The sequence below is a fragment of the Babylonia areolata genome, chromosome 4 (assembly GCF_041734735.1).
Source record: "Babylonia areolata isolate BAREFJ2019XMU chromosome 4, ASM4173473v1, whole genome shotgun sequence".
NCBI classification, from domain to species: domain Eukaryota; kingdom Metazoa; phylum Mollusca; class Gastropoda; order Neogastropoda; family Buccinidae; genus Babylonia; species Babylonia areolata.
In genome coordinates, this window is record NC_134879.1 from 24,186,471 (window position 1) to 24,205,740 (window position 19,270).

Consider the following 19,270-nt stretch of genomic DNA (forward strand, 5'->3'; position numbering starts at 1 on the left):
TCATTTAAGAAGCTAGAAATGACATAATGTTTTATGACTCTTTCTCAGTGGTGAGAGGTTCACATGAGTACAATCAAGACAAATCCGGCAGAAATAAGATATAACTCATATTGCAAACAAAGATTTCGGTGTGAGTATTGTGCAGACTTCCACGACTTCCACACTTTATATGCTTCTACCTGTTCTGTGACACCCACTTCCTTTACCATTTTCCCGCCGAGACCCATCTCCCCTCTTCCATTTTAACGGCTGGATCGGCGAGGTCCAGCGCCAGACCAGAATTTCTGGAAATGTCCGGAGGAGCAGGGAGTGGCCGCGGAGGGGGAGGGGGGCGGTGGGTGGAGTGGGGGGCTTGGGGGGGTCAAGGGGGTGTAGGGAGGGGTTGGGTGTTGTGTGGCCGCCGTTGTGATCAGTTTCAGAATGTCGGTTGCGATTCTGGAAGGAGTTCTGTGAGCGGACCGGGCTGGTGTGACTTTGCGATATAGTGGGCAGTGTTTACTCTTGTTTCCCTGCCTAGCTGGGAATGGATCGCCGAAAAACAATCCTCAGTGCATTGAGGCTGATCGACCCAGCTGGGCTGGCAGGTGTACACTTATAATTACTTCTGATACTCGTGATGATAATTTTGCCAGTTAGTGGACATTTATTCAGAGAATCACTGGGCTTTGGGAAGTGTGTTTTATTTTGTTTCCTTTTTTTTTCACTTTATTACAGTTTTATTATATCAACATTACATAAAAAAAACTGGTAATAACCGCATCGACAAGACATCAGAGTAAACCCCCCCCCCCCCCCGAAAAAAACAACAACGAAAAAAACAACAACAACAAAACAACAACAACAAAAACCATAACAAAACAAAACACACACAAAAAAGGGAAATATAACAGAAAAAGAAACTAACATATATTATGTCAAAAAGAAAAAAAGTAAAAAAACAAAACAAAACGAAAAGAAAACAAAACAAAACACTCCTCCCTTTATATAAAGTCCAAATAAAATCTTATCCATCAGAAATACACAAAAAATAGAATGAGTTACCTCAATCTTTAACAAATTCATGGCAGTATTCATCCTTTATCAAACAAACCACTCCACCAGATCGTCTCCCTTGTTTGGTGAACTTAACAGCTGTTTTACAAAATAAAGCATAACCAGAAAACATATAAGATCAGCAATGTTTCATGAAAGTTTCAACCAAAGAGAAAAAATCAAACTTAAAGATAAACGACAAAAATTCAGGATCAAAAAGTTTCGAACATAACCCGAAGCTCCGCAATGTCACTACTCCCAAGAGTCGATCTATTCAAATCTCGCCTGGTTTATTCAGGAGGATGCATGTGAACTATATCATTTACTACTGAAATTCACGAAATGAAAAATCTGCTTGCACTCAAGGAAATCACTCGTGAACATTTGCATGAAGAACTTAAAAAAACATAACTCATTCTTCATATCGTTTATGACTGCAGTTTATTCTTAGTATTGTTTCTGACATTATTAATAGCTTATGAAATGTACCTCTCTCTCTCCCTCTCCAATATTACTCCACGCCCCCCCCCCCGACCCCCCACCCCCAGTATCCAGCCCCCCTCCCTCCCCCCTTTGTCATTTTGTCTTTTTTTATGTACTAAAATATTTGACTCCCCCTTTCCCCCCTCTTTTCTCTTTGTCCGTCTGTCTATCCGTCTGTCTGTCTGTTTGTCTCTCTGTCTCTGTGTGTGTGTGTCTGTCTGTGTCTCCCTCTCTCTTTCATGCTCCCTCTCCCTCCCTCTCTACTCTCTATCTCCCTTTTCCTTCTGATTTTCTTTGATTTAAAAACAAACAAAGAAACAAAAACAAAACAAAACAAAAACAAACAAACAACAGCAGCAACAACAACAACACTATCAACAACAAAACTAAAGAAAAAATTCACCAAGGCTGGATGAAAAGAAAAAAGAAAAAGAAAAGCAGTGTTGTCATTGTGCTTATCTCAGTACCCTGGAAAAGGGTTTTCGTTTCTTTGTTCATTCGTTCGTCCGTTCTCTACATTTTTTAAAATTACAAGTCGTGCTTCTTGTAAACTCTGAGATATCTCCGTTTCTAGTTTGCCGGAGGGCGCTGTAAAAAAACAACAACAACCCCCCACCCAAACACACACACACACACACACACAAACTTATTACACAGTCCTTACAAAGTGTTTGTGCCAAATTTTGTGTGCATGTGTTGGAGCAGGCGGTTTGTCCATTCCTCAGGCGGAAGATCTTGACCTGTTCCCGTCGTTCCAGCAAATGGTATCTGTCTTCTGGGTTATATTGGGGGTGCTGGAGGCGCCACTTTATTCCTTGCTGTGCCTTGATGATTGTCTTATGAATTGAATAAAAACAAGTTAAAAAAAAGTGATGATAACAGGGGAAAAAAAGATAAAATGGAATTAAATCAAATCTAAAAAACAACAACAACAAAACAACAACAAAAAACAGGGGTGGATATGGGTGGGGGTTTGCTTATCTGACCCTTTTCAAAAGGCTATCAACATATGCATTGTGACATTGTGTTTTCAGATTTGGTAACTTTTTGAAGTCAATGACATCTGGCAGGCCACATTTTGTGCGGCTCCTGTCAGATCAAAGTGGAGCAATGAGATAAGAGACGATCCACGAAAATCATAAAGCACCCACTTTAAAAAAAAAAAAGTCTATTGTACACTTAGAGACCTATTATCTTGCATTGCAGCTGATTCGCATTTTCTTTTACCCAATAGATAAACATGAAATTGTGCCATACATGCCTTTTAGCCAGTCAGAATCATCAGTCTAATCAGTTGTTTTTTTCTCCCGACTTACCTACAGAAGTCTGTTATCTTTCATTTCTAACAACGTTGTAGAACAAAATATAGTCGAACTAACAGCAAAATTGAACAACAGACGGAAAATCCAAGGGGACTCGACCATGACCATGTTGCGAGCACTCGCAGCATGCGTTCCGTTTTTCTTGCTTCTGAACAGCTTCGATATTGTATGGGCGACAAAACCCAACATCGTGTTCATCCTTGCTGACGATTTAGGGTGGGCTGATGTCGGGTGGAGAAACCGGCACATTTACAGCCCCACCCTGGACCGGATGGCGAGAGAGGGGATGATCCTGAACCAGTCGTACGTGCAGTCGTCTTGCTGTCCTTCTCGAGCGGCACTTCTGTCGGGTAGATACCCGTACCACTTGGGCTTTCAGAGCGAATCGATTAGCGCCAAAGTCCCCCTTTTTCTGCCCGATGACCAGCCTATTTTGCCTCAGGTATGAATTACACGTGTGTGTGTGCGTGCGTGTGTGTGTGTGTGTGTGTGTGTGTGTGTGCGCGCGTGCCGTGCGTGCATGCGTGCGTGCAAGTGTGCGTGTGCATGTGTGTGTGCGTGCGTGCATGCGTGCGTGCGAGTGTGTGTGTGCATATGTGTGTGTGTGTGTGTGTGAGTGTGTGTGTGTGTGTGCCCGCGCGCGCGTGCGTGCGCGTGCACGCGCGTGCGTATGAGCATTGGTAAGTATCATGATAGTGTGCATAAAATTTATGTGTATGAATGTATAAGATGTAAATTTACTCAATTCGTTTTTGGTTTTTTTTTCGTTCTTTTTGGTATTTGTTTTATTTTATTTTGTTTGTGTTCAGTGTTTTCAATGCTTTAAGCACACATCGATGCGAGAAGCGATCAAGTGCAGATCTAATTGCACCGGCGTCCTGTCCAAATTAAGTCATCATAATTATGTCTGTGAACCAGACCCTCAAGTCTTTGGGATACGCTACCCACATGGTGGGCAAGTGGCACTTGGGGTTCTGTAACTGGCGATTCACTCCCACCTACCGAGGGTTCGACTCCTTCTACGGTTTCTACAATGCCATGGAGGATTACTACAGCCACACTGTCAAGTGAGGTTTGGTTCAGTGACGAGAATATAGGACCTATACGTTTCTGGTGCATGATGGTGGCCTAGAGGTAACGCGTCCGCCTAGGAAGCGAGAGAATCTGAACGCGCTGGTTCGAATCATGGCACAGTCGCCAGTGTTTTCTCCCCTCCACTAGACCTTTGAGTGGTGGTCTGGATGCTAGTCATTCGGATGAGACGCTAAACCGAGGTCCCGTGTGCAGCATACACTTATTGCACATAAAAGAACGCACGGTTGTCCCTGGCAAAATTCTGTAGAAAATTTCACTTCGATAGGAAAAACAAATAAAAAAAACAAACAAAAAAACTGCGGACAGGAAAAAATACAAAAAATATGGTTGGCTGCTCTCAGTGTAGCGACGCGCTCTCCCTGGGGAGAGCAGACCGAATTTCACACAGAGAAATCTGTTGTGACAAAAAAAAAAAAAAAAAAAAAAAAAAAAAAAAGAAAGAAAAAGAGAAAAAAAAGGAGTAAAACAATACAATACTATGGCAGGGGCGGGTATTTGATTCGATCATAGGGGCGGATACATGATTGTCACAGGGGCGGATATAATCATGACTATGACAGGGGCAATCAAATGGGTGTCACACAAATGGGTAAATGATTCTAGTGATTCTAGTAGGGAGGGGGTGGGGGGGGTTGACGGGGGATGGGGGAAGGGTGCAGGGAAGGCAGTGGAGAGGGGGGGGGGGGGGGGGCGAGGGGGGCGGAGGGACTACATAATTGTGCTATCCAGGTTAATATAAAAATCTTATCACAACGGCAAGTATGATGAAGATCTTGTTTATTAAGAAAACGCATGGTATATCACATGCATCACGTAAGTAGGTAGTAAATCACTACACGGGTCTGTTTATACAGGATGGTGTATGTGATTCTTATTGCAGGGGTGGGTACGACTTTCGGAACGACAAAAAGGTGGACAGGTCAGTCGTTGGTCAGTACTCCACCCAGCTGTTCAGTGACCGGGCTGTCCGCATCATCCAGCAACACGACCCCTCCCAGCCCCTCTTCCTCTACCTCGCCTTTCAGGCTGTGCACACACCACTGCAGGTAAACCGCTAAACGTAGCTTGCACGTGCGGTATGAGGCGAGACGTGTGTGTGTGTGCAGGGGGAAGGAGAGAAAAGGCGAGGGGGGGTGGGAGGGAGATAGGGAGGGTTGGAGGGGGGCAGGTGGGGGAGGGGGTGGGGGTGGGGGGCAATCACGCGCATGTGTACGAGCGCGCGCGCTCATGTGTGTGTGTGTGTGTGTGTGTGTGTGTGTGTGTGTGTGTGTGTACATATTCAGAATTCGAATATGGATGATATGTACTATGGATAAGAAAATCAGCTATTCAACGTCAGCCGTAAAACAAACAAACAAATCCACAAAGGTTCAGAGTGTCCCTGTTTCAAGATTGAGGACGGCCTCTTCAGTTTAGATTTGAGGTCTTGCATGCGACCTAAAAAATAAAAATAAAAAAAAAACAAAAAGCGATAAGGACACAAAACGGGGAGTTCGAATGGTAACCCTCTATCGATCCCACCTGCAGCTGTAGGAATGTTTCTTTCTGATCGTTTTGCCAACAGTCGCTTCAGCGTTACGTGGACGAGCACTGCTTGCACATCACAGACAAGGACCGCCGGATCAAGTGTGGCATGATCGCCGCCATGGACGACGCCGTGAACAACGTCACTCAAGCCCTGAAAGACCGAGGTCTGTTCGACAACACCTTCATTATCTTCAGCTCAGACAATGGAGGCCCGGTCCACTCATCTTCCACCAACTGGCCCTTGCGGGGGTCCAAGATCACTCTGTGGGAAGGAGGCACCAGAGCAGCCAGTTTTGTCTATGGACCTGCCTTTCTGCAGCAGACTAACAAATCCTACGAAGAGCTCGTCCACATTGTGGACTGGTACCCGACCTTGGTGGAGGCAGCCGGAGGAGGCTCTTCCGTTCCGCACATTGACGGCATCAGCCAGTGGAAGAACCTCAAGACAGGCGGACGGGGTCCACGCACAGAGTTCCTCTACAACATGGATGACGTGAAAAACCGCTCCGCCCTACGCCAAGGGCCGGTTCAAGCTGGTGCAAGGGTACGCCGGGAGCCCCAACGGGTGGTTCGCCACACCCGAGCAGAGCGAGGCGACGGAGGAGATCCATGGTGGAGGGCACAAAAGTCCTCCTTTCCAGCTCTTCAACCTGCACGTGGACCCGGAGGAGAGGCACGACATCCTGGACAGCCACCCAGACGTGTACCGCCAGATGAAGGCTCGCCTGGACCAGTACCGGAAGAGTATGGTGCCCACCAGAGTAGTGCCCAAGAGTCCTGAGGCCAACCCCAGTTATTTCAACGGCAGCTGGTCTCCAGGCTGGTGCTGACTTCGCCCACCGCCATCCCCATGTCTGCACACGCTTTTTCATGTTTCTGTGTACCCCTTGACTGCCATAAACGTATTTCGTACGTGCATAGTGACGTCACTGATGACGTCATCAGAAAAAGATAAATAGCTCTGAAAGGTTGAAAATTCACACAGTTCGTCTAGAGTGGTATATCTCCAGACCATTTTCTCAGTTTTAGGCTAATTGTTTTGGATAATGTTTCATGACCTGAAACACCACTTTCTGCTGTTTCCCCCCCTTGGCTACTGAAGGGGCTACAGTATGTTGTGACAGCATGCTGAGTTTATTATTTATATGCATCATGGTCTGAACGGGTGTACCTTGCACGCACTCTTGTCAGTCTTGTCAGGAGTTTGTTAGCCCGTTTTCAGTAAACTATATTGCTTGGAAATAAATGTCACTGATCTGTGATTTCAAAGCGTGCGCATGACACACAGTTCAACAGCATGAAAATGTTTTGCAATGTGTGTGTGTGTGTGTGTGTGTGTGTGTGTGCGTGCGTGTGTGTGTGTGTGTGTGTGTGTGTGTGTGTGTGTGTGTGTGTGTGTGTATTTTCATATCACACGCGATAATGACATGCATTATGAGATCTTATGTCTGCGTGTCTGGTCTTCTGCACGAGCATGCACACGAAAGGAGTCAAGGTTCAATCAGATCAGCTGAGCTGGGAGACTGGTAAAACTCCTACCCTGCAGAGAGTAGAACCAAGGTTCTGATTCTCACCACTCAGATGTATTGCTGCAGGATATCGTTTGTGGAAAAAAACAAAAACATTTCTTGTGTGGGTATGACCCTGTCTTTGCATTATGTGGGCATCGCGCGCGCACACACACACACACACACACACACACACACACACACACACACACACACACACAGAGCAGCTTCTTCAATTGACAACTCTTATCTTTATTTATCATTTTTAACCAGCTGGATCGATTGCCAGTCCATAAATATATTTTACATACCAATTCTTTCTAGGCTTAAAAGAAAGCAACGTGAGAAAGAGTTCATTTTATTAGAAGAAGCCTATAATGACGGGAATGTCAATAATGTATAACATATTGCATATGCAAATAAATTCAGAGACAGAATTCTACATTGATCAGCAGTGGTGAACAATGCCAGGAAACTATCATTCCTCTACATTCAAATCATATCTTAAAAAGGGAATGATTTCTTGAGACTTTTTTTTTTTTGTTTTTTGGTAGTGTCATGACATCGACAGATATATTGAAGAATGAGAGTGAATGGGAGTTTGTAATACACACACCAATACTAAATGCGAATTTCCATTCCTCCAGTATTTTTCCATCAGAGAGTAGCGGGGCTAAAGACAACAAAAGAGGCAAGAACATGCTTTTTCTATGGTTATGAATACTAAGATGCACGTCTTTTTGGATTCAAAAAAAGGTCTATAACTTTAGCTAAAGTTTATAATTATACTTTTGGGTGTTTAGTGGGTAAGGGCAGGGACGTAGGGGGCAGGGGAGAGGGTGAGAGGGCGTGGGGATGTATAAACATGATTGTCTGGTGGTTCACTGTTTAAGTGGAAAGAAAACCACACTGTAATTCACTGAGCTTCATGTCATCAGAAAGAAACCAGGCCGTAACACATTTGTTTCGATAAATGAAATTATTTTTTAAGGGTGGAAAAGAATTTTTTTTTTTTTTTTTGCTTGCGTAAAGCTAAAGTTTACATTTAAAACGAGAATAATGATAAAACACCAGTCACACCGTTTTCAGTTCGGATAAAAAGTTTCGTTCCCAAATGCTCTCAGATGGTTGCAGCATTTGTGATCAGTTCCCTGGGACATTCTTCCGGTTGAGCTTGCGCAAGGTCTGTTCATATAGTGGCGAATGGGGAAAATTGTCTTGCGGTATTTTTTGTATGAAGTTGTACTATGAATACAAAAAATGATCGCAATCTAGACATATTTCACTTATCAAAATTAGGGAACCTTTTATGTTATGGAATTGCAGCTTTGCTTCACACATTCTTTGACTGTCATGACTTGAATGCTTATATGGAGAGGTTGTGGGGAGTCGTGAATGTTTTGAGATTGCTGAAGTCAAATAATGTGTGTTCATTGCTTGGATTTTCAACGGTGGCCACTGCGAAGACTTTGTTTGTTTTAGGGAGAAGGGGGAATGGTGTCATTAAGCTTCAAGGTTTATTTCATCAGACGTTTTTATATATATACTGATAACGTGACAGATGAAGAATATAAAACTTGGATATTTTGTTCCATCAAACATTTGACCACAGGGGCTATTGCATTGATTCAGTAACTCTTGGGAAGCCTGATATCCTTTGAAATCTTTATAGCCTGCATGTTTTGCTCCACTGGACATGTGTATGTGGATTTGGATATTGTTGCTGTGGAAGTACCCCGTAAACGGTGTACAGCTACCTAAATGGCGAGTTATAAACGCAAAATCAAATCCCACCACAGCTATACAAGTGAACGTACATGTTGCAGCCAAAGAACACCTGTAAAAGAAGAATACTGCGGATATTTGGCGGAATTTTGTTTATTTAGTTTTTGTTTATTTAGTGATTTAAATAGCCAGTGCGCTTATTACCACTGAGCTTGAATATTCATTAAGTGGCTGGAGGGTAACATTTATTTTCCTTTCTGCCTTTCAGTGGTCGGAATAATTGATTTTGCTGGTTTGACTGTTGTAATGTGCATACTTGATATAACAGCCGGTGAGATAATTTTGACATGATCGTGTTTTCCTGAAGAGCAAGTTGCAATAATTCTCACCAGCCTTCAACTTCCACACCGGAGTTTTTTTTGGTGTTTTTTATTTTATTATTATTTATTTTTTTATTTTCATTTTTATTATTATTATAATTTTTTTATTTTATTTTTTTTTTTTGCTTTGTTTTGTTTTTGGTACACTCAAGGTAAGGAGTGAAACTAAAAATGTAATGTCACAGTAAAATAATGATTTGGAAATGATAAAAGAGAGAGAAAAACAGCTAAGCCTAAAGAAAGAGGGACAAAACTAAATCTGAATAATAACTGGAGTCGGTACCCAGTGTCTCTCTGGGTCCTCCACAAAACTGGAACAGGGCTTGACTGCAACCAAAGGAAGCAAGGGCCATGCTGTCCTGGAAGGATTCACCAGTCTTACATCCCCTAACTTATTCAATGTTTGTCTTTTCGCTCTTTTCTTTCGCTTCCGTTTTCACTCACATCGAGCAATTTCGTTCCAGTGATATATAAAAAAAAAAGTGTTTTTTTCTTTTCTTCTTTGGAAGACAACTATGGCTTGCATTCTGAAATTCACAAACACCTGTGAGATAATGTTTTGTTACTCTTTAGGCCACTTGACCACTGTCGCTTGCATGCTCATATATTAACCGAGGAACTCATCTGAATGGGTCCGACGGAAGAGCTAGACCATCGCAGCCTCATTTCAGTCGGCTAATATGGTGGCGGACCCTCATATGTTTCTTACACAGGCCCGACACGGTGGAAGTCACCTGGCGGCGTATTTTTTCCATTTGGAGGATACTCTTTGCGGTTGGGTGGAAACGGACGGCGCTGTGGGGGTGGGGGTTGATAAGATGGGGACGGTCTGGGGCGGGGTCCTAATCCAGGAGGTTGTCGTTTAGCATGTCGAGGACCAGATGGTGGGGGGTAAGGTCCAGATTTAGATGGTGATTTGAAATGGGGTGGTGGTGGGGGGTAGGGCCCGTGTGGAGGACCTGCTGGTTTACGATGTGGTGGGGGGCGAGCTGCATGAGGTGGGAATGGTCGAGAGTGAGGACCTGCTGATTTAGGTGGTGGGGGGTAAGGGCCAGGAGGTGGGTACGGTCCGGAATGAGGACCTCCTGGTCCACGAGGTGGTGGGGGATACGGTGGACCTGGAGGGTACGGTCCGTGCGGAGGACCTGCTGGCGTCTGACCGAATCCAGCGTCTGACAGAGTGCGGTCCTGGTCATCAAAGGCCATACGACAGCAGGCCAGGATGTCCCCGGGAATCTTCCCCCCATACCCTCCGTCTGGGCTCTCTATCGCCACCTGCACACATGAGAACAAGAGTGGGACTGATAACAATTTTCTGAGATCAAAATGAATGCTTATTATCTTGACGATAGTAATAGTGCAGGTGGTATGTTTATTACCTCTGGTAACGGTTCAAGTGGGGGTGGTTATTACCTTAAGAACGGTAACAGTTACATGCACCGAATGTTCGGCCCTTTGATTGCACAGACCTAAAAACACACGGGACATGACCTCTAAACTGGGCTCCAAAAGAGTATGAGTTCTGCTGGATCAATAACGTATTTTTCCCAGCCTGGTGTCAGAGATTAGCTGTTATTTATCACACGTCATGGTAGTCATGACGATGATGTTTTATTATCAAGACGCCCACACTACTACAGGTAACATCATGTACACTTCCAACACACGTGCGTGTTCTTGAAGCAACTCATCTCATCTTGTTTATTGTTTAACAAAATACAGTTCACGTTTGTTGAACATTATTTCAATTATTTGCCATTTAAGGACACGTACATCCACACACACACACACACACACACACACACTGGCACGATGTTGCTCATCATGAACTTTAAACTTAGCCTCTTTATTTATTCACTGTATTCAGCTTACGAAGAATAATGATTTTATCTTGTCCGAAGCATGCGCACAGATATACCGGGAGCTTGAACACATACATGTTACTAAAAGGCAGAATGAAAAAAACCCATTTAAAAAAAAAAAAAAAAAAAAAGAAGAAGAAGAAGAAAACAAGCAAAAATCTATCCCATCTTATTCTTTCTTCTTGTTTCGCCTGTGCAGTTAAAAAAAAAAGAAGAAGAAGAAGAAAACAAGCAAAAATCTATCCCATCTTATTCTTTCTTCTTGTTTCGCCTGTGCAGTTGAAACTTTAGACGTACATTTCAGGGTCGCCTTAGGGCTAGTTCATTCACTTGTTTGTGAAGAAGCGGCAGTAAAAAAAAATATATATATATGGCTCCATTAAATTCAGGTTACAAGTTGACAAGTGCAAACACCTGTGAAGGAAGTGCCTGAAGGCATTGGGTATCTTCTTCACTGGATTCAGAACCCTCTCTGCCCTCCCCTTGTCCCTCACCCCACCCCACACCCCCTCTGCCCCCCTCTCCCCCTCTCTCTCCCAAGCAGGAAGAAATACAGTAATGATTTTTTTTTTAATCCAAAAAGACTTCAATATGATCATGTGAACAGCTTGACTTTAAAAATAGAAACAAAATTACAAGATTTTTCTAATGCACTTACAACACAGAACGAAGCACAAACGTTCGTGGAAATCCGTTATTGTTGTCTCCAGATACATTACCGCAAGAACTGACCTTTTGTCCCATCTTTCATCGTGAAGAATCCTTTGACAGGAAATTCCCTGGATCTAGACATCAGTCGATCTTGATAATTAAAATCTAATCGAATGGCCCGTTTTCCACAGCCGCGCTTCTGCAACCTTTCGGGAACATCGTTCCCCAACATTTGGGGTTATTTAGCTCTCTCTCTCTCTCTCTCTCTCTCTCTCTCTCTCACACACACACACACACACACACACAAACCGGAGTAAAGACGACCAAACCGTCCTTGTATTGTATTGTATTGTATTGTATTGTATTGTTGGATTGAATTGTATTGGGTTGGGTTATAAACGATCCATCCTTGTATTGTATTGTATTGTATTGTATTGTTGGATTGTGTTGTGTTGTAATGGGTTAGGTTATAAACGATCCATCCTTGTATTGTATTTCTCTGTATGAAATTCGGCGGCTCTCTCCGGAAGTGTGCGTCACCACAGCACAGCGCCACCCTTGTTTCAGCCTGCAAGCGTAGGGCATTTGTTTTGCTATCTGAGTGGATTTTTCTCCGAGATTTTGCCACGGACAGCACCCCTTTTATTACCGTGGTTTTTTTTTTTGTTTTTTGGTTTTTTTGCATGCTCTACATTCATGCTGCACACGGGCCTCGGTTTATCGTTTCATCATCCAGGATGACTAGCATCCAGACCACCACTCAAGGTCTAGTGCAGGGAAAATCTGGCGAGTGTGAGATTTGACCCTATACCCCTGGATTCTCAAGCTTCCTTGGCCGGTTTTTTTTACTACTACAAGGCCACGACAAAGTTCGCTGCTGCCTCTGCAAGTTGCCGACGCTGACGCCACAATCGTGCAAGGATTGAAACAGACTGCAAATTTGGAAGTGTTCGATAAGAGCTGAGTTCTTTTCAAGTGAACAAGCTAAGGGGGAGGGGACGGAACCAGCTGACTGATCGACTCACCACAACCCCTCTCCCAGCAATGGAGTAGATGTCTTTGAATGGCAGGTTGTTGGTGTGCACGGAACTGGTGGTGGCCTTCCACAGAGGCAGGTCAGCCACAGACCCATCCCCACCATCAGGCGGATACCCAACTCTGGAGAAAGAAGAGGGGAAGATGAATTGGGCTTAGCAGTACCAGTGGAATCAATGTGTGAACAGATAGTACAATGTCATAACTACAATTTCATTGTAATTCGTGTGTTATAATATCAAACAGATCAATGTTTGAATTGATATTTGCTGTTCTGCCGATGTGATGCTTGATGTGGAATGGTTGATGTTCGGAACGCTATATTGCTGTGTCTTCCTAATGTGAAATATTTATTTGGTATGTAAACCTTTGTTTGAATAAAAATGTTTTGAAAAAAAGAAGGAAGGAAGAATTTTAAAAAAAAAGAAGAAGAAGAAAAAGAAAGAAAAAAGAATGCAGAATGACAATACTGACGGAAAGAAGAAAAGAAGGAAACAGAATAAATGAGAACTGGGCAAGCTAGAAGCAATTTTTTTCGTGCAGCAACGAATGAATACTAATTCAGTAATCAATTGTAAATGAAACCACCAACCACCTACAAAAGGGTGATCTTAGAGACGAGAAAAAGAGACACGCCAGCAGACGATGGTAACCAAAAGGCTGACAAAACCTGCCTACGACACATTGCCCCGGCAAAAACAAACTTTTGTACATTGTATTGTCAATGAATAAACGAATAAACACCACTCAAATGAACATATAATAATCGAAATTAATAAACAGACAAAATCTTTTAATCGAAAATTGTGACTCTCCAAAAAGTTACCCGGTCAGAATATCCCCAAGGCTGTCTTCGTCACAGCCGGAATAATCTCCGATGACCGGCGCCAGGGTAGTGAAGTACACTTTGGCTTTCCCCTCCACTCCGTACGAGTGGAACTCCAGGTCCAAGGACAGAGCTGCTGGGTTTTGACTGTCACCATAGCCACTGCCACCTCCGCCTAGACCAAAAAGGCCTTGGCCACCACCATAGCCACCTCCGTAGCCACCACCATAGCCACCTCCGTAGCCACCACCATGGCCACCTCCGTAGCCACCACCATGGCCAATATGTCCAAAAAATCCTGAAAAGGGATCGAGCTGCACACACACACACACACGCACGCACGCACGCACGCACGCACACACACACACACACACACACTGAGTCTAAAGTCCGTCTAAAATCACTTAAGTCAATAGACGTTAAGTTAACCAACCCCACCCCACATCCCCCACCCCGCCACACAAACAAAAGTTGGTCAGGTCGGATGCACTGACATGTTGCGTTTTTTCCCCCACTAATATGTTTTGATATGATATTCTCGAGGATGGAGAAAGCGTTGATGAGACGGTGAGGGACACAAAGAGGAGCAATCGGGAGGAGGGACGGGCAGAGAGACACACAGAGACACAGAGAGAGGGAGAGAGAGAAGGCAGGCACCCGTAAGACAGACAGACAGACAGACAGACAGATGTACCGGGAAGTTCTTGCCACCAGCCTTTGTCCTGTTTTCGGACACAGTGACGGCGATGAAGGTTACCAGATGGTCATAATGGTCCATCACCGTTACTTTCTGAGCACATGTCAACTTTCTGTCCTCTGGACAAACAAAGAAGAACAAAGACAACGTTACTCTCTGAGCAAGAAGAACAAAGACAACGTTACTCTCTGAGCAAGAAGAACAAAGACAACGTTACTCTCTGAGCACATGTCAACTTTCTGTCCTCTGGACAAACAAAGAAGGACAAAGACAACGTTACTCTCTGAGCACATGTAAACTTTCTGTCCTCTGGACAAACAAAGAAGGACAAAGACAACGTTACTCTCTGAGCACATGTCAACTTTCTGTCCTCTGGACAAACAAAGAAGAACAAAGACAACGTTACTCTCTGAGCACATGTCAACTTTCTGTCCTCTGGACAAACAAAGAAGAACAAAGACAACGTTACTCTCTGAGCACATGTCAACTTTCTGTCCTCTGGACAAACAAAGAAGAACAAAGACAACAGAATGTTTTCAGTTTTTATTTTAGTCAGCCTGGAAATTCTTTCACTACCCACCCACGTCACGTACAGTTCATGCACACACATGCACACACACACACACACACACACACACACACACACACACACACACACACACACACACACACACACACACACACACACACACGCATTTGAACAGAAGCTGCAGATGGGCGCAATAGCCGAATGGTTAAAGCGTTGGACTGTCAATCTGAAGGGCCCGGGTTCGAATCACGGTGACGGCGCCTGGTGGGTGAAGGGTGGAGATTTTTACGATCTCCCAGGTCAACATATGTGCCGACCTGCTAGTGCCTGAACCCCCTTCGTGTGTATATGCAAGCAGAAAATCAAATACGCACGTTAAAGATCCTGTAATCCATGTCAGCGTTCGGTTGGTTATGGAAACAAGAACATACCCAGCATGCACACCCCTGAAAACGGAGTATGGCTGCCTATATGGCGGGGTAAAAATGGTCATACACGTAAAAGCCCACTCGTGTGCATACGAGTGAACGTGGGAGTTGCAGCCCACGAACGAAGAAGAAGAAGAAGAAGAAGAAGATTCATTGATGATAATAATAATAATGATAATAATAATATCTATATAGCACCGAATCTTGTGCAGAGACAAATCAAAGCACTTTCGCACTAGTCACTCACACGCATGCATAATTCTAAAACTGGAGAAACTAAAGACAAGGAAGAGGCATGGAAGGGAGGCTATCTTGGGAAGAGAAACCGAGAAAAAGTATTTTTCATTTGTTCATCCCATCTCGAAACTTCTTTCAGTACGGATCAGTGAGGGAATACAAGTGTGATAGCCTGGGTGAAAGGAAAACATTCATTGGTTCTGGTTTAACATACAGCATTCTCACAGAATAACATTATTTCATTTGTGCAAAGGGGTGAGATGGTTAGCGAGGAGGGTTGGGGCGGGGAAGAGGGCGAAACTGAAAGTCACAAAATAGATTTTTGGGGGACAGACAGACAGACAGTCAGACAGATAGATAGATAGATAGATAGATAGATGGATAGATAGGTAGGTAGACCGACAGATAAAGAAACAACAGCATACACACGCAAGCACGCATGCTCTCACGCATATACATACGTACGCACGCACTTACATGTACACGCATATGATAGCCGGTCCTCGTTCTCCACACACACACAGAGACACACAGACACACACTGGCACACACACACACACACACACACACACACACACACACACACACACACACACACACACACACACACACACAGGCAGGCACTGATGAAACGCAGGCACGCATACATGCACACACACATACGCGCGTATAATAGCAGTCCCCCAAACCTCTACACACACACACACACACACACACACACACACACACACACACACACACACACACACACACACACACGCACACACACCATGCGCTTACGGATTTTCGTCGACCGACCTCCCCCGCCGACGGCAAATGGAGGCCCCAGGTTTCCCTGTCCGAATCCTGGCAGACCAAACTTATTCACACCAAGAAAGCCTGGATTCAGAGCACCAACCAGTCCACCTGCGTTAGTAATGAAACACACCAAGACGACACTATTGATAACATGGTGGTATCACTAACATATTCATACATCTACATACTATAACTGGGTATCAGAATACCTAGTAAGCCATGTTGGTGTTGATTAAAACACACACACACCAAAACAATGCCAACATGAACATTTCATCTATCGACCACCATCGTCGTTGGCAATATCTTCAGAATGTGTGTGTAGGGATTGTGTGGGTAAGGGTGCGTGGGCTTGCGTGTGTGTGTGTGTGTGTGTGTGTGTGTGTGTGTGTGTGTGTGTGTGTGTGTGTGTGTGTGTGTGTGTGTGTGTGTGTGTGTGGTACAGTTAGAAAATAACCTTTTATGATCAACATGATCTCTTTTTAATCATATGTTCGAATCAACCACCTTCACTTTTGTCTCGAAACACATTATGTCCATCATATTTACCACCTCCATCTTCGTTACAGCCTTCATTGTAAACATCACTGTAATTAATTAATTTATTTATTTATTGTATATATTTTGTACCATGATAAGTGGAGTGATGGCCTAGAGGTAACGCGTCCGCCTGGGAAGCGAGAGTATCTGAGCGCGCAGGTTCGAATAAAACCCAGCCGCCGATATTTTCTCCCCCTCCACTAGACTTTGAGTGGTGGTCTGGACGCTAGTCATTCGGATGAGACGATAAACCGAGGTCCCGTGTGCAGCATGCACTTAGCGCACATAAAAGAACCCACAGCAACAAAAGGATTATTCCTGGCAAAATTCTGTAGAAAAATCCACTTCGATAGGAAAAACAAATAAAACTGCACGTAGGAAAAAATACAAAAGAATGCGTGGCGCTGTAGTGTAGCGACGCGCTCTCCCTGGGAAGAGCAGCCCGAATTTTACACAGAGAAATCTGTTGTGACAAAAAGAGAAATACAATACAATACAATATAATACAATAATCATCTTCATCCAAAAAACATCATAATCACCACAACAGCATTTTAAAACATCAAGTCAACAACAATCACAAAAACGGTTTTTTTTCCTTCCCAATAACAATAATGACAACAACAACTACAACATTAGGCTTAATAATGACGACAAAGCTTACTGTGTATGAAGATGATACATTGTACATGGGAACTTCTTACAATGATAAGAATAGATCCTGAACTGGGAGTGGAAACAATAATTCTTCAGTCAGACTACAAACAGTAATTTTAGTCTCGGTAACCTTCAAAGAGAACCCTTTCACTTACTGTTGGGACTTCACACAGAAAAATCTGCTGTGAGAAAAATGAATAATACAATACAATACAGTACAATACAATACCATACTTTTTATCTTATCATTTTGAAAGTGTTATTTATTTATTTATTTCATTTTTTTTTTTACGGAATATACAGCGATTTCATCAAAACCTCCTACCTCCATCAAGCCCAGAGCCAGCATAGACGCCACCAGCGACACCAGTGCCAAAGGGGGTGTACAGGCTGGTACCCTTTCCGGCCCCCAGGTAGTTAAGGCCATTTTGCTGCTTGGGAGAGAGAGACAGAAAGAAATCGTTCATGATTCTGCTTGCTCCCATAGGAGGCGATCAAGATGGGGTTGGGGGGGGGGGGGAGAGAGAGAGAGAGAGAGAGAGAGAGAGAGAGAGAGAGAGAGAGGAAGAAGAAGTTAAGACTAGGAAATAAGGAAGAGAGAGACAGAGAGAGAGCAGAAGAAGAAGTTAAGACTAGGAAATAAGGAAGAGAGAGAGAGAGAGAGAGAGAGAGAGAGAGAGAGAACTCAGAAAGTTTAATGTACATCGCCACAATACATGAGAAATGGTGGGACGGTGGGGGTTGCATGAAATAACATTGTGCTAGCTATAGCAACTATCAAGAGAGAGAGAGAGAGAGACAGAGAGAGAGAGAGAGCAGAACGGAACATAATAGAATAGAACACAACAGAACAGAACAGAACAGAACAGTACTGTAAGACCAAAACCCAATTTGAAGATGTTTGAACATGACTGACAGTTTATGTATCAGAATAAGCACGATACCATCATTTGCACGGAGACACACAGAGAGAGAGAGAGAGAGAGAGAGAGAGAGACAGAGATAGAGACAGAGAGAGACAGAGACAGAGACACAGAGAGAGAGAGACAGAGAGACAGAGACAGAGAGACAGAGAGAGAAGAATATCAAGTTAATAACACGAATAAAACAAAACCGCAATATAAAAAAGTATAATTTTTAACACCCTATTTTCTCAAACGAGTTACAAATCGTAAGCTTGAAACGGTAGATTAAACCATTCTGTTAAACGCCTAATAAAGACAAAGGAACATATTTCTTGCGGCTTTTTTTTTTTTTTTTCGAGCCAGTAGTAATGTTCATCTAAAAAAAACAACAAACAGCTGGTATAGTTTTGAAGGAACAAAAGACGGCGTTTCAAATCTTTTTGATGACATGACGACACAACAGAACCGACCAGAGCCGGAGACTTCACATTCCAAAGCCGCGGAAGGGAGGGAGACTCCGGCACCTCAGATCAAAATGATAGCAGTATTATCATACCCACCACCACAGCGTTGCAAAAGCAACAGCACCCCAGCAAAAAGACCAAAACTACTTCCATGACTCTCGCTCGCTTCCTCTGTGCTCTGTGTGACTGACCAGCAGAGCAGAGACACTTACTGTTTATACCCGGTAGTGTCGTGACATCGACAGGAAACCGATCTGTATGACACATAAAATCTATCATCCCCCAATGGCCAGGGTCTATCCATCATTCCCAACGCTGCTGCGCTGAGCAACGAATCAGTAGCACCCTGCGGGTTTGAAAAAAAAAATTAAGAAGAAGAAATAACAAACAAAATAAACAAAGAAAGAAAAAACAAAAACGATGAGAACTAAAACAAATAGACAAATAAAAATGAATAAACACACACACACACACACACACACACACACACACACACACACACATATATATATATATATATATATATATATATAATAAAATGTAATGATATGAAAATAAAAGAAACAACA

At 43.5% G+C, this 19,270-nt stretch overlaps 2 protein-coding genes across 3 annotated transcripts; one reads left to right on the plus strand and one right to left on the minus strand.

Moving 5' to 3' along the window:
• The first annotated feature begins 2,837 nt into the window (after positions 1-2,837).
• On the plus strand, positions 2,838-6,733 carry LOC143280980 (arylsulfatase B-like). Its single transcript, XM_076585830.1, has 4 exons — positions 2,838-3,279; positions 3,756-3,904; positions 4,813-4,978; positions 5,497-6,733. The coding sequence occupies exons 1-4, from the start codon at positions 2,938-2,940 to the stop codon at positions 6,238-6,240; spliced, it is 1,401 nt and encodes a 466-aa protein (XP_076441945.1). The 5' UTR covers positions 2,838-2,937; the 3' UTR covers positions 6,241-6,733.
• A 483-nt stretch (positions 6,734-7,216) lies between these two features.
• Positions 7,217-18,888, minus strand: LOC143281613 (uncharacterized). 2 transcript variants are annotated; one of them, XM_076586861.1, is made up of 7 exons: positions 18,798-18,888; positions 17,658-17,763; positions 16,118-16,243; positions 14,141-14,262; positions 13,447-13,760; positions 12,611-12,743; positions 7,217-10,347 (listed from the first exon to the last, which is right to left on the minus strand). In XM_076586861.1, exons 1-7 carry the CDS (start codon positions 18,852-18,854, stop codon positions 9,778-9,780), a joined length of 1,428 nt encoding a protein of 475 aa, XP_076442976.1. In that variant the 5' UTR covers positions 18,855-18,888; the 3' UTR covers positions 7,217-9,777. The 2 variants fall into 2 exon arrangements, with proteins under 2 accessions (XP_076442976.1, XP_076442974.1); XM_076586859.1 differs by having other exon boundaries at positions 17,658-17,766; positions 18,798-18,855.
• Positions 18,889-19,270: the final 382 nt, after the last annotated feature.

Bases quoted from the DNA above. Each gene is read 5' to 3' on its own strand.
- LOC143281613 (XM_076586859.1), bottom strand. From the start codon at position 18,854: ATGGAAGTAGTTTTGGTCTTTTTGCTGGGGTGCTGTTGCTTTTGCAAC. The intron at 16,244-17,657 runs GTAGGAGGTTTT...TTACTAACGCAG, and splicing joins TGGCTCTGGGCTTGATGGAG to GTGGACTGGTTGGTGCTCTG. The intron at 13,761-14,140 runs GTACATCTGTCT...GTGTGTGTGCAG, and splicing joins CTGGTGGCAAGAACTTCCCG to CTCGATCCCTTTTCAGGATT.
- LOC143280980 (XM_076585830.1), top strand. From the start codon at position 2,938: ATGACCATGTTGCGAGCACTCGCAGCATGCGTTCCGTTTTTCTTGCTT. The intron at 3,905-4,812 runs GTGAGGTTTGGT...TTCTTATTGCAG, and splicing joins TACTACAGCCACACTGTCAA to GGGTGGGTACGACTTTCGGA. The intron at 4,979-5,496 runs GTAAACCGCTAA...TTTTGCCAACAG, and splicing joins CTGTGCACACACCACTGCAG to TCGCTTCAGCGTTACGTGGA.